Raw genomic sequence first — 14,352 nt, 5'->3', positions numbered from 1 at the left:
TACAAGGTATGCTACATTTTTGTCTATCCACGCACACAAACAAATCTCGTTATGAAAAATTTCACGTTTTGTATGGAATTCAGAACATTTTTGGAAATTTCTCGTTTTATGTTGTTTTATATCTGATTTTTTTAGTTGGAGAGTGAATCTCCAGTTGAAACACACTAGAAATTGATATTAATTTAGATTTAGTGTGAAAAATTGCGACAATATGTCGAAATAAAATATATAAAAATGCTATATTTCTAATAGTTGGAGCATAATCTTAGTCATTGTCATAGCTCATGACTTTTGTTACTGTATGAAACATAAGCGACTCTATTTAGAAGCGCTATTAGAGTACAAGAAAAAAACGAACAGTGCAAAAAGGTTACCGGCAAATTGATGAAAAACAGCATATTTTACCTAAACCGCAGCATGTTTATGTATTCCCCACAAATAAAACATGTTTCAACATCATTTCTATAACTTTTCAGGAAAGTATGTGTTATAAGTTTAGTTTAAAATGCAAAATCATTTCAAATTTCATACAAAATTGGAAAAAGTTCATAACGATCACTAATACTAATGCATCGACGTGAATAGCATACCTTGTAGAACTGTCATCATACTTGGCTCGCCAAGTGGTTGTGAGTTGTCATTGATTGTTGTGACTTTTGTCAAATGGTTGATGGTAGGATTGGGCGATCTTCAGGGATAGATCGATCTTTAGGATCGATTCAGCCTGGAGGTCCCATGATCGATCCATCTGAAAAATCGGAGCCGTAGGATCGATCTCTATTGAATCGATTTTTAAGGCACTTTTTGTGTCGCTGTGAAATTTACCGAACCAAGCACCATTTTTTTTAAATTAACTTTGGTATTAACACCAGTGTACTCGAGAAAGAATAACCTATAATTAATGAAGAATCCATGTCACTTAAATAGTCACCTCTCGTCACTGACGAGATAAGCAAAATGTTATATTAGATAATACGAGTGTAACTTGGCTGCTGACAGCTGAGTCGAACAGTCCAAAATCCAGCCGACTCAACAGCTGCAATATCAAAACTGGTCAGGCGACTCGTCACTCGCCTCGTTTTCTGTAATAAGCCCCTATAACAAAAAATCCCTAAACGCGATTACTTGAAATACTGTTGTATTATGGGCAGGAATGGAATGGACTATATGGAGGCATGATGATGTTATAACCGCACGCAACCATTCAAAAGCCGATAAGATAACATTAGCCGGAAACGATACACGATAACTGACCTGACCAGAAACGGTACACGATAGCTTGAGCTTGAGCTTGAACGACCCAGGACTATGCTATCGCTGTCAAATCTCATATATTTGCTGCGTACCCAACATCTCAACGGTCTGCGGTTCGCCTGACAGATACGAAAAAAGTCCAGCAAAAATTCCATTTAACTTGAAATGCTTGCCGGAAGAACTCTCCACTCTCACATTAGAAAGGGATAGCATTGGACCTTGGAACGACCGCACATGACCAGAAACGGTACACGATACCTGACAATTACTCAAATTCGCATCTAGAAAAAGTTCTGCACGCTGAAAAATAAATAACATTTTCATAAGATCGAAAAAATCGGATCAAAAAAAAGCGACCTTTTCGATTTTTCCAGGGCTGAAAAATCGATCAAGAAAATCGAGATTCGGGGCTGAAATGATCGATCTTTCGTAGATCGATTCAAGATCGACCAATCCTAGTTGATGGTGAATTTATTCAGTGTGGGTTTTCTATCAGATTACTGCTTGGATTTCTTTGAGATATTTAGTTAGTTGTTTAAGTTCAGTTTCCTCATTGTCGAGTAGAATTTTCTTGAGTGGCTTACAGTATTCTAGAATGTGATAGTTTACTCTCGATTGACTGTATTTGGTGCACCAGTATAAGATGTGCTGGAGATCTTCTTTTTCGTTGCAAATTCCGCAGTTTTCGTCGTGTTCCCATCCCCATTTAAACCTTCTGTCTTCAGTAAGTACATGGCCTGATCTGATTCTGTTTAGTAAGATTTTTTCTTCTGTAGTGAGATATAAGTTTTTACTCCATAGCTTTGTGGTTGGCTTGCTCATTATTTCACTGTGCCATTTGCCCTTTGAGGAGGAGATTTCTTCATATTCCCTGGACCAACTCTCCCAAACTTCCTTTTTTGCCAAATTCCGCACGTCTGATAGGACCAAGGAACTAAAATCAGACTGCTTGCAAGTGGTTACCTCTAGGGCAGCAGTATCGGCGATTTCGTTTCCTACTATTCCTTGATGACTGGGTAGCCATTGAATGCGAATTCTTTGGTTCTGTGCAGTTTTCAGTTTTTTAACGATGGCAAAGGCTATATAGTTGTCTTCTAGGATTTGTTTGTTCAGTAGAACTTGGCAAGCACTGTGTGAGTCCGTGAATCTTACTGCTATTTGGTATTTTTTAGTCAGTATTCTATCAACAGCTTTGGAGATTGCGAGAAGTTCAGTATTTGTAATAGAGTAGTTCTTGTTTATTTTGTCTTTTTTAAGCCAGTTTTCGTTTTCATCAAATATAGCTATTCCAGTACCTTCGTTTGAAACCGATGCATTAGTGTACAAGAAGTTAAAACCTACAAGCTTATTCTTGGCTTCTAGGAACAGTTTTTGCCAGACTATTCGATTGCATTGTTGTTTGTATTTTTGATCTTCTGATAATTTTAGTTTGACTATACTGTGCATATCTAAATCAAAGTATTGCTTTTTAAGCATTACACTAACATGCTTATCTTTAGGATGAATTTGTGCTATAATGTCATTGTGCTTCAATATTAAATTAGTCCAGTAGGTTCCATTATCTTGTTGAGTTTGTATGGTATGTTCTGCGAAAGGCTGTAATTGATTTCTGTGGAAAATACTTTTTGCAATGTCTTGTAAGGTTAGCAGTTCTAATCTGTATTTTATCATTAATTGGCCAGTTCCAGCATGTATCACGTTGATGGGCGTACTTTTGAGGTATCGCATACATAGACGAAGGAATGTGTTTTGAAGTGTTTGGAGTTTTTGTATATTTGTACGTGCGGAAGAGCCGTAGATTTGTGCTCCGTATTCTAATCTACTTCTTATTAGGGCATTTCCTATCTTTACTAATGATTCTGGACTGGCACCGCTTTGCCGTCTTCCGAGCAGTTTTAGAATAGGCAGTTTTTCTGCTCCTTTGCTTCTTATGTATTCAATATAGTTTCTATAGACTAGCAGCCTATCTAAGATGAATCCCAGGTATTTGTGGGTATTGTTGATTTAAATGGCTTCCTGTCCTAGTCGGATTTTGAATCGCAGGGTATTTTTGCGTGTGAAAACTACTCCTGCGCATTTCGTTGTGTTAAGTTTTAGATTCAGTTTGTTGATTTCTTGATTTAGTTTACCGAGGAAGTGGTTTGCCTTCGACTCTAATGTTTCTAAGTCCTCTGCTTCCACGAGCAGTGCAAAGTCATCCGCAAATTGAACCAGCTCGCATCCTTCTTCTTCGTCTACGATATCATGTAAAGATTTTGTGTATAAGTTGAATAATATGGGTGATAATGGGCAACCCTGACGCAAGCCTTCGCTGATTTTACAGGTCACGTCTTCTTCGCTAGTTTTAAGAGTGACTATTCTTCGGTGAAGGTATGTGTGTAGCCAAGATATCAATTTGCCTGGGATCACTTGTTTGGTCATTGTTCCGAGCAAGGTTTTGAGGTTAACTGAATCGAATGCCATAGACATGTCCAGAAAAATACCAACCATTTGTTTACCTGACGACTGAGCTTCTTTTATTCTGTTTGCTACATGATTCACACAGGTGCTCGAGGAGCAATTTTTCCGGAAACCAAAAGAGAGGGTGGGTAGTATATTCTTTAATTCTGTTATTTCCATTAGTCTGGTTTTGACTGCGGCATTGATGAGTTTTAGATGAACATTCATAAGAGAAATAGGCCTTTTTGAGAAAGGAAGAGACGGGTCTCCATTCGGCTTTCTGATTGGTTTAACTAGCGTCACCCTCCAGCGTTCTGGTATTTTCTCTGTGATGAAAACTCTGCTCAGCATTTCACTTATTTTCAGCTGGATTCCTATATTCAACTTAAGGAGTATGGCATAAGATACGCCGTCTTCTCCTGGGGCTGAGTGCGGTTTTCTTTTTTTGATATTGCTAATTATCTCTTCGTCTGTGAGGGCCATTTCGTAGCCTGCCAAATCCGGGCTGGTGTAAACTTTGGGTTTAGCGACTGATTTTAGTTTGTTTCCATAGTAATAATCCATGAATTTTTTGCCTTCAAGTGTATCCATTTCGGCCTTACTCGAGGAGGGTTTGATAAGAGCCGTGTCAATGCCTTTTATAATATTCCACATTTGTCTGCTGGGAGTGTCTTCGCAAATTTTATCAGTTAATTCCTTACAGTATGCTCTTTTGGTTTTTCGAATAAGCCTTTTGAGAATTGCTCTTGCTCTTTGGAGTTGGAGATAATTAGATAGTGATTTATCCCTGTTGTATAATCGTAGAGCACTTCTTTTTTCTACATAAGCTGCGTGAATTTCCGAGGACCACCATTTTTTTAGGTAGTTGGCCTTTTTGTTCTTTATTATAAAACTTGCCTTATCCAAATGTTCCTCGAAAATGGATTGCATTTCAGTGGGGTCGTATATGTATTGTGGTTGGATTTGGTTCAATGATTCAATTGCTTTCGCTGTGTTTATTTTTTTGACTGTTTTGTAGACGACGGGGATGGTGATGTCGATTTCGATGATAACCGAAAGATGAATGCTTCCAAATTCGTGATCCATCACTGACCAAGATGTTTTGCGTGCAAGTCCTGGTGTGGCCAAGGATATATCGATGGCAGAGCTGTTTCTATTTCTAAAGGTGAGGCACGTAGGGCTTCCGTCATTCAGGATTATGAGATTTGAGTCCTCAATTAGGCTTTTCAGTAGAATACCTTTCGCGCTATTCTCAGCCATCGGATCCCAATTCTTGTGACGGGCGTTCCAGTCGCCTCCTACGATGACTTCTCCAGGAAGATTTTCTAAGCAGTTGAATAGGATTTTTAGTTTGTCTCGAATTTCCTGATATGTGTTACTGCCTGGGGGGACGTAAATCGATACTAATGTGATCTGCTCGAATCCTTTTGTTATTCTAATGAAGATTGATTCGACAGGTAGAAAGCTTCCAACATTTAAAATTTCGTAGTCTAGGCTCTCATGAACGAGAATGCCGACTCCTGCATATCCCGCATTTCTTCTTTGAGATTCAAAACGGTAGTGTTTTAGCTTAAATGGTTCGTCTGCTTTTAACCAAATTTCTTGTAGGAGCGCAACTTTAATTTCGTTTCCATACATAAATTGACTCAGTTCTTCTCTAGTGGAAGAGGATCTTAGGCTTTGAATGTTGTTTTGTAAAATTTTGAATTTTTTACACTCCACTGTTGATTCTGGTGGTGATTCTTGGATTTTTCTTGTTGGGGTTCTGTGAGTTAGTGTCAATAATGTTTTGAATGGTTTGTCCGATCTCAATTAGCAGTTGGTCTCGATCTAACTCTGAGATGGCATTCTGTATACCGTTAGTCAATTTGTTTTGTAGTTCTTTCAGTGAGTTTAACCATTTGTTTCCTCGGAGTTCAGTTAGGAAGATGGTTCGCAATTCGTGGATGAATCTTTCAAAGTCGGTTGCTCTATATGTATTTTGTCTGCAGTTACAGGTTCTGCATTGATTTTGAGGTGGTTTTGAATGTTCCATTTGGACCCGCGAAGTTCGTGAGGTGTTCCCAAGTGAATCCGTCGAACGAGATCTTCGCGAACTCCAAGTAACAGCCCCGTGAGCCGGTAGAGCAGTGTTTGGTAGGGGAGGAAAGGCTTCTTCTTATGCAAGAATATCAAAACGGTTCATGAGTTTAGGGTACGTTTGCTCGGCTTCTGAATAGGAAATTTGTTTTTCCTTCATGTCCTGCAGAATTCGCAGTCTTCTTCTTCTCTCCGGACAATCTTTATTTTTTGCGCTGTGTGAGAGTTTGCAATTGGGGCATTTAAGATTTTTAGTGCACTTTTCGGAGTCATGCTCTTCCCCACAGTTTTCGCATCGCATCTTGGAAGAACAATGTTTAGTGCTGTGACCATATCTCCAGCATTTCCAGCATTGGCGGATAGGGATAACTCTGCCTTGAATAAACAGCCGTAAAGTTTAACTTTTTCCGGGATATTCACTCCTTTGACGGTCAGCTTAATATTGTTCGTGTCTACCAGGGTTTTCTCTTGGCCAAATCTTTTAATTCTTTTTACCGAAATCACGTCATACTCGGTCTCGATGTTGGATATTATCTCTATTTCGTTTAGACTTTTTGGAATTCCTTTGATAAAGCATATAGTTTTTGTTTGTATTTTCGGGGCGTATACTTGTAGGTTGAATTCCTCAAATTTACGCTTTTTTAGTTCTTTTGCGTTATTCGTGACAACTTTAAAACGAAATCTTCCAATTTTAGTTATTTCTGAGAATTCCTTGAATCCTACTGAAGTGAGGAATTTGCCTACTTGGACAGGGTGTTGGAAATGGTTTGCTTCGGGGCTAGATACTTCCAATATGACTTCTTCGTTTGTTGAATCAGTTTTTTCGTTGGATTTAGGTCCCATGGTTTTTTTGCCTGGTATGTCCGCAGTTGTTTTTTTGTTTCCGTTGGACAGCGCGGTTTTGTCCATCGTATTGGTTTTACCTTGCTGCCTTGTATTAGGCCTGCCCAAATTCATATTTTCTAATTCAAAATGGCCGAATGCTCCTATGCAATGGACCTAGTCGGCGTGGGTTAAAATTAAATGAAGATGATTGAGTTTTCGAAAACTATTAAAACGGTCAAATGTCAAATTCGGGTAATCGTTTATAACTGAAGAATCGATTAATGACTGAAATTTATTCACTAGAGATAACTCCTTCACTTTGGAAAAATTCTTGACCACATGCGTCTCATCTAGCAGACTACTGGACAAAAACTCGTGTCTATATTTTAATGGTTAGTACCAGAGTTGCCAATGTTCCAGTTTAAACTGGATTCTTCCAGTTTTTTTTAAGTGATCCAGTCAAACAGTTTAATCCCAAAATCTTCCAGTTTTTTTGTATATCTGCCAGTTTTATACAGATTTTTTGGACACTCAAGCTCCGACTGGTTTGGAAGTATTTTTAGCACGTAAATTTTATGGGTTGATAAGTATTTGATTGTAGCAATTATTAACAGCATTTTCAGTATTGTATCTTCTCGCATGAAACACGGCCAAATTAAGGATTGTATTGCATGGTTGAGATGAAAAGACGAGTAAATTAAGCCTTATTCTAAAACTAACAAATAGATTTTATCAGATTAGGAAGAAAAGAAATAATTGCTATATTAAAACAATCCATCTCAAAGATATTATATACAGGCGGCATTCTTCAAATTTATTCCAGTTGCATAGCAGTTTAAAAATTGTTCGATTTCACAGAAGTAACGTAAGAAAACGTTGCCTCAATTCTTTTGTTAAAAGTTAAAGTAAATGGAAAAAGCTTCATTTTCTTGATTTTGTGATAAACTGGTTGCGCAATTTCAAATTTTGCTCCTATAAATGGAAATTTTCAGTCTACAATTTCAACGAAATGTAAGCCCGAAGTTGCTGTACATATTTTAAACTTATATTGGATTCAATAACCATCACAGAGAAGCTCTCTCACAATTTATTTTCTCAGTATTTTGTAAATTTATTTGGAATCCATTTTTTTCTTCAGCATACTTCCAGTTCAAATAAAGTTTTTATTGGCAACTCTGGTTAGTACTGTTCATCTGTCAAAACCGTCGAAACAATAACAACCATATCTAACGTGAAACAACAAAAGGGTGTAACACTGTGACTTCCTATCAAATTCGTTTTTGCCAGGGGGGATCTATCTGTCAAACATCGTGTAACCAACATATTTGGCAACATGGCGTTTGTTTTGGTATTTGTTCTTTTTAGTCATGAAATTGATCGATGTGAAATATTATATGATTGGAACGTTTTTTTATCAAAACGCGAAAAACCGCGGAAAACTTTCATGAATGTGTTGTGTAGTGATATTTTTCCCCCGTTATTGTTCATAGTTACAAACGTCATGGACCAACAAACGTCATGGACCAGAGTTGATCTGCGATAACGCACACATATATGGAATTTGACAGCAGTGAATCCCCTCTGGTTTTTGCGATGGTGCTTAGGGCATTCTTAACAGTGCGCTTCTATACCCCGTTTGGCAGCGCTCTATCATCACTTCATACCGTACCGGTCGCTGCTAAACGCACTGGAGAAATAGTAGCCGGGCCTCCGGGAAGCATCGTGCTCTCAGATTTGGCAGCCCGGTAACAGCGCTGCTAATGGTTTATGCTGGATGAAACGTCAAACAGAGACGATAGCAACGACCGGTGTGAAAACGGGTGAGTGCGTAAAATAGCCGCGCTGTACAAAGGATGCCCTTACACCGATCCTGCAACTCAAAAGAAGGAACAGCCAAACGAACCCAAAAAAAAATTTACTATGTATAGAGATAAGTGACTTTTCACCTACGCACACTAGTAAACGTGTAAGCCCGTGTTGAGTTTCCTTTGTTTCTTCCAACCTGTAAATCATCGCATCTCGTTGCTTCGACTTTTATCACTTTTTCACCATTTTTGGTCGATTATACTTAGCGCCTTCTTCCGAATTCTGATCACGAATGAGAAAATTTATTCAGAAACAAGTTAAAAACATATAATGAGTGTTCAACTAAATTTTTGTCCAGCTGCTAAAAACATAGCATTGTAAACAAAACAGTTATTTATAAATATTTTCCCCAACTAGTGGCACTAACACATTCGTACGTAAAAAGGCCTATAGATCATTGCACACGAAAAATAACCTCACTTTTCTGACACTTCCCACGGGTTTGTTTACAAGGTGTTCCATTCACATTTTATGTGATAAAAGTGAAAATGAACGATACGAGTACGAATAAAAAAAGGGAAAACTCTCTGCCTAGGCGAATTCGTTACTGTGATCTTTTGGTTTTTTCTTGGAAACGCAATTTTTAACAAGACACTTCCGCATTTTTATTCAATCCGAAAATTTTACTATGTAAACAAACCCGCGAGAACTGTCAAATCTCTTTCTTCTTCTTGTTTTGTGACGTCATCGTGCAATGATCTATTGCGTATTGCTTTGACTACTGGATTTTCACCTCACTTCTTCAAGCACAGTCAGAGATGCCAGATGTTTGTGCTTGAAGTCTAAAAAAAATCTATCTGTGATGGAAAAATATTTCGCTCGCGCAGGCAAAAATCTGCACGCATTTTGATAGAATCTGCGCCAATATAAGGAGACTCTGACAAAAATCTGCGGAACCTATGGAAAATCTGCAAATATCTGCGGATTAATAAAAATCTGCACACAGACTCTAAAAATCTGCGTTTTGCAGACAAATCTGCACATCATAGGGTTAAACGTCTTCCAATTCAAAACATGTCTTCCAATCTAGCATGGCTGGTTTTATCCCTGGTTAATATTGGCAACACTGAACATAACGTTGCTTCTCACCATTTCTTTTTCACATTGCATGTTGTAATTCATCTATCTGTCACTTGTTAGGGAAAATTGAAAAAATCGAATAAGTCGAACAAAATTTCTTTTTCAGCTAAGTGTGTGCAAAATTCTAAGAAACATTGTGGCAATCGATATTAATAAACTCCAGTTTTGGAAACGAAACACTGCAGCTAGGAAGCGATTAAGGTTTGCCAGTAGCTCTGGGAAAGGTAAGCATAATTGCGTCTTTTTGGTGAAATATCGCACCCGTGGGGAGAAAACTTTCATTTTCTTTTTGATGATCTCATGGACTGTCAAGACAAAATTTGGTGGCCTTGGCCAATGACAATTACAATTTACCAGGGTTTTACGGCATTCTGGCGGAAGTTAAGCCGGTAGTAACATGTGTTAGACAAATTTTAACGTTATGTAATATCAATTTTTCCCGATTCTCTTGACGAGTGAAAATGCTCGAAATTTAGAACGCAATTCAATAGCTTATATTGTTTTGGTAGCAATGAGAGTAGTGAAGAAAATCTCTCAACAACATATTTTACTGTGAAAATCTCAAACAACATATTTTACTGTATATAGCAGTTACCATTATTAAATCAGGTGATACACAAATTTAAAATTAACTTGTTTCATCACGCTAATGGTGTGAATGTTAGGGGCTATTTTTGCAAACAATTCTTGTGTAGCTTTTTGATTTTGATTGATTCTGAACTAATCTAACGTTTACTTTATATTTCTTTCCGAAACAGTTATGAGCGATAGAAAAATTAAAAAAGACGCTACCAACAAAGAAATTATCAACATGGGTGATGCTGCCGGATATTTGGATCGTTTCGTGGGCGATGTCAGCAAAAAGTCTGCCACCAAGCAGATTCTCATCGGTGCAGGTAGTGGGTGGTAAGAGAAATCCGTTTTGTTAGTGAGTGTCGAACATAACCGTTATATTTTCTGCAGGGCAACAGGATACATCACAATGAAGGTGGGTAAGGTTGCTGCAGTGGCCGTTGGAGGAGGAATTATATTGCTACAAATTGCGAACCAACAAGGATATATTCAAATCGATTGGAACAAAATTCACAAAAAAGTAGACAAAGTTACCGATAAGGTTGAGGAAGCCGTTACAGGGCAAGGTCCTAGTTGGGCTGATAAGGTAAGTATTGCGTGTGATGCATCCTCTTAAATCTGACCCATTTCATCGTTTCGTTACTTACTTGAGTAGTGTTTTTTAACACAACTATCATTCTCTACCCACAACTTCAAAAGCACGAGTTTCATAGCACAATACCAATGCTTAGCGTGTGACTACTTCCTTACAGGTGATGCAAGTCGCCAAAGAAAATACCTATCTGGCCACCGGTTTCCTAGGTGGATTCCTGATTGGTTTGGCTTCTTCCTAAATCTCAAGACACTCTCAAAGTAATGTGAAGCCACCAATGATAAAATTTCTCACGATCATTGCTCACCAAATGATTGTGAACCGAATGAAGAACGTCAACCCGTTCCAGACTGACCATGCTGCAGCAAGAAAACAAAATGCAAGAACACATTATTTACTGTACATTTCGTCAAAGGCTTGAACGAGTTTTGTTTTAAAACTGCATCTTTGGAGAAGCATTTTGCATAGTTGTAGACACGAATTGGAACTAGATTTAACGTACACTCACAAAACTCCTGAATAAAACTTCTTATCTGGAATAAGAAAATCAGCAAATTGTCTTCTTTTATTTCTGATTTCCTTCTTTTAATTTTGTTCTGCTTGAGATCTTTAGATTATTTTTCTAAACTATGTACATGTTTGCTCTATGTATTACTTTCACTATATTACACAAAAATCGCTGCTTTAGTATTTTCAACATTTTTTTGTACGTAACGGGTGCTGACGTTTTTCTAGGTATGAATATTATTACTGCTTTATTTGTATATTGATTGACCCTGAAAAAAAATGATCGAGAGCGTTTTCATAAGAAAATGTAGGGTCTTTCATACATGATCATATTTGTCTTGCAGGCAGAACGTTTTGTCGACAGAAAATTGAATCAGGCAGAGGATGTTTTGAAGAAAAAAGGCAAAAAGGCGCATAAATGGTATACAAATCTCATTGGTGACGATACCGGTTGTAAATTGAACGATCTTCATATATTCATCTGTGCCTTCGCTGCGGGTGTCGCGATCGGCATCGGAACTGCCTGAAGCATATAAACGACTAGCTGCGCAAAAAAACCGATCATTGTATTCTCAGAAAAACAAGCACATTATCGATAACATCGCTTTTCATCGGTCAAAACAAGATCCAATTGTTACAAGCGAGCGAACTACGTTAAGTTGTCACACTAGGTTATCTATTTTGTTTAAAGTTTCACTCCACAAGCGAACGGTGCTAAAGCAACAGTTAAAGTAAACACATTTAATGCCAACGAACAAGCAAGGTTTTATCACGAGTGAAATCATAATTTGCTTGATTGTGTGCGAAGACATCCGCTGTGATCAAGGCAAGGATTTAATTTTGTATTTGAGAAGAAGTATTTTTAAGTATCTGCAACAACTAAGATCATGTTCGATTATATTTAAATGTAATTATTAAGTTAATAGTATTTGAAAAGCATACTGAAGGGTGACCGACTTATTGATAGCAATAATCCATGTTTTAATTTCCACTATCCAACATTCATATGTACTTAGCTCAAAACGCCAATGGAATGATCTGAAATTTTAGAAGCAAAAAGTTCGCCTGATTCAGATAGAAGTGGAGCTATCCCAGTTATAACATGAAGATACGGTAAAATCAATCATGAATTTCTCATATTACATGTAAGCAACCTATATGTACTGAGTTGAGCATAATAAACGGATTTATTGAAGAATAACTGCTGTATCGCCTTAATTTCCCGCCAAAAATCCACCCTCAATTGGCAGACAGTGCCCGTTGATGTAGCATGATTTCTCACTTAACAGATACAAGATCGGTTCGACTACTTCGTTCACTTCTCCGAATCGCCCTAGGGGTATTTTCGCAATAAGTGGATCCGCCTTAGCAGGATCAGACCAGTTCGCTCGTCCCATTCGGGTGAGGATGACCGTTGGGTTAACACTATTAACGCGAATCTTCTTAGAGCCCAATTCACAAGCAAGACTTTTCGTCATCGCATCCATTGCTGCCTTAGTCATGGAGTACACCGAGTGCCCTGCGAAAGCCTTCAAAGCCGCCAACGAGGACAGATTCACTATGCTTGCACCAGGTGGCATTTTTGGGATCAGTAATTGGCAAACATGCCAAGTGGCTTTAATGTTGATGTTGAAAGTGCTAGAAAAAAATCAACGATTGTGAGGTGTTCATTACTTAAACATCACTTACTCATCGAAATCCTTCTCGGAAAGTTGATCGTAAGGTTTAATAATCGCTATACCAGCGTTGTTTACAAGACCATCCACACGATCTAAACTTGCTAGCGCCTTAGTTGTTGCATGCCAGTCACTAAGATCTACCTGAATTATCTCAATTGAGGGACAATCTGCTTTTAAGGATTCCAAAGGACCTGCTGATCGCGAAACTGCAACGACGTTGGCCCCAATTTGGTGTAGCGTTTTGCATAGTTCATTACCGATCCCTATTATTAACAATAGAACTGAGTTAACATTGCGTCGTCAAATAAGTGCTCGTGAATTTATTTTAAGTTTTGTGTTATTTTTTAAAAAAGGACGGAAAGAGGTAAGTAAAAACAATACAACTTTGAGACGAAATTTTAACGAATATAAGATGTATAAATTGTTAGAAACCAGGAGCTAAAGCCAGCCTTGCTTTAATTAGCTACACACTGTGGATCAGTTGCATTAAATTGATTCACTTGACGAGTTATGACAAAATTCTGAGGACACCTGCTGTAATTTTCTTTTCCGCCCTTCATACATGTTATTGGTTTCACTATTTATATTCATTAGACTTTTATCTCTGAACAATTTGGAATTGTATTGCGTGTTATACCTTGCCCTGCACCAGTAACTACAATTTTCTTGCCGCTCATAGATATATTCTTCAAAAAAAAAAAACTGTTTAAGCTTCCAGTTGCTTGTCAAACTTAATAAAGCTAATCGGACACTGAGAGCAATTATTTGGTTGCATATGAATTGTTTCTATAATCTTATCAAATCGGTTGCAGACGATGTGTTTACAACCTACAATATTAACCCTCTAGTGCCCAGTGTCGCCTTAAGACGGCCTCCAGTCAAACCTCTAAAAAGCTTCAATAAGGACTTAAAAAATGTTTATAAGTCTTTATAGTGATTTTTTCGAAGTCCATCTAAAAAATAATTTGGGCACTAGAGGGTTAACATACAAGTTCTATGTATTTATATAGGTTCCTATCTACAATGAAAAGATTGACTTGATCGCATTTGCCAAACCAGAAATTCGCAAAGACGAGTGACTCCACGGATCTCACATGAAATGTTTTTGTTTTTGTAAATGTCTCCTATACTTCAGCTGATATTCTTCAGAATTTATTGCATAGTATTGTTTAAAGTAGTTTGCAAAATAATTCTATATTCAACATTTACGTCAAAAAGGACCAATAAGGCAGAACTGTCAGGTTTTAGATAAGGTTTCACGTAATTTAACAAGTTCTTCGGACAGGTATTTGTTTCAGGTTCAGTTTTTTTGGATTATACTCTACAAGCGCATTGCATAGCAATATTTGATCAACTGCGTGTGTCCAAACAGATTGTTTATTTTCGACAATTTTTCAAATTAACTGTATTACAAAACATATTTTTTTTCCAGAAGACTTCAGCGTGTGTGAATCAACC

General features: G+C 37.7%; 2 protein-coding genes across 3 annotated transcripts; one reads left to right on the top strand and one right to left on the bottom strand.

Moving 5' to 3' along the window:
- Window positions 1-1,775: 1,775 nt before the first annotated feature.
- On the top strand, window positions 1,776-12,416 carry LOC129726531 (FUN14 domain-containing protein 1). 2 transcript variants are annotated; one of them, XM_055683349.1, is made up of 5 exons: window positions 1,776-1,978; window positions 9,650-9,767; window positions 10,302-10,449; window positions 10,507-10,702; window positions 11,560-12,416. In XM_055683349.1, the coding sequence occupies exons 1-5, from the start codon at window positions 1,898-1,900 to the stop codon at window positions 11,740-11,742; spliced, it is 726 nt and encodes a 241-aa protein (XP_055539324.1). In that variant the 5' UTR covers window positions 1,776-1,897; the 3' UTR covers window positions 11,743-12,416. The 2 variants fall into 2 exon arrangements, with proteins under 2 accessions (XP_055539324.1, XP_055539325.1); XM_055683350.1 differs by lacking the exon at window positions 11,560-12,416 and adding an exon at window positions 10,869-11,263 and having other exon boundaries at window positions 1,801-1,978.
- On the bottom strand, window positions 12,375-13,724 carry LOC129726532 (L-xylulose reductase). The gene is made up of 3 exons (XM_055683351.1): window positions 13,532-13,724; window positions 12,905-13,157; window positions 12,375-12,853 (listed from the first exon to the last, which is right to left on the bottom strand). Exons 1-3 carry the CDS (start codon window positions 13,569-13,571, stop codon window positions 12,430-12,432), a joined length of 717 nt encoding a protein of 238 aa, XP_055539326.1. The 5' UTR covers window positions 13,572-13,724; the 3' UTR covers window positions 12,375-12,429.
- Window positions 13,725-14,352: the final 628 nt, after the last annotated feature.

This window comes from Wyeomyia smithii, chromosome 3 (genome assembly GCF_029784165.1).
Source record: "Wyeomyia smithii strain HCP4-BCI-WySm-NY-G18 chromosome 3, ASM2978416v1, whole genome shotgun sequence".
Classification (NCBI taxonomy): domain Eukaryota; kingdom Metazoa; phylum Arthropoda; class Insecta; order Diptera; family Culicidae; genus Wyeomyia; species Wyeomyia smithii.
Note: the sequence above shows the minus strand (reverse complement) of the source record. Positions and strands in the feature narration are given on the sequence as shown.

Excerpts from the sequence above, each read along its gene's own strand:
- LOC129726531 (XM_055683349.1), top strand. The coding sequence starts at position 1,898 with ATGTGCTGGAGATCTTCTTTTTCGTTGCAAATTCCGCAGTTTTCGTCG. Across the intron at positions 1,979-9,649 it reads ATTTAAACCTTCTGTCTTCA|CTAAGTGTGTGCAAAATTCT; the intron begins GTAAGTACATGG and ends TTTCTTTTTCAG. Across the intron at positions 9,768-10,301 it reads TGCCAGTAGCTCTGGGAAAG|TTATGAGCGATAGAAAAATT; the intron begins GTAAGCATAATT and ends TTTCCGAAACAG.
- LOC129726532 (XM_055683351.1), bottom strand. The coding sequence starts at position 13,571 with ATGAGCGGCAAGAAAATTGTAGTTACTGGTGCAGGGCAAG. Across the intron at positions 13,158-13,531 it reads AGTTACTGGTGCAGGGCAAG|GGATCGGTAATGAACTATGC; the intron begins GTATAACACGCA and ends TGTTAATAATAG. Across the intron at positions 12,854-12,904 it reads TCCGAGAAGGATTTCGATGA|CACTTTCAACATCAACATTA; the intron begins GTAAGTGATGTT and ends ATTTTTTTCTAG.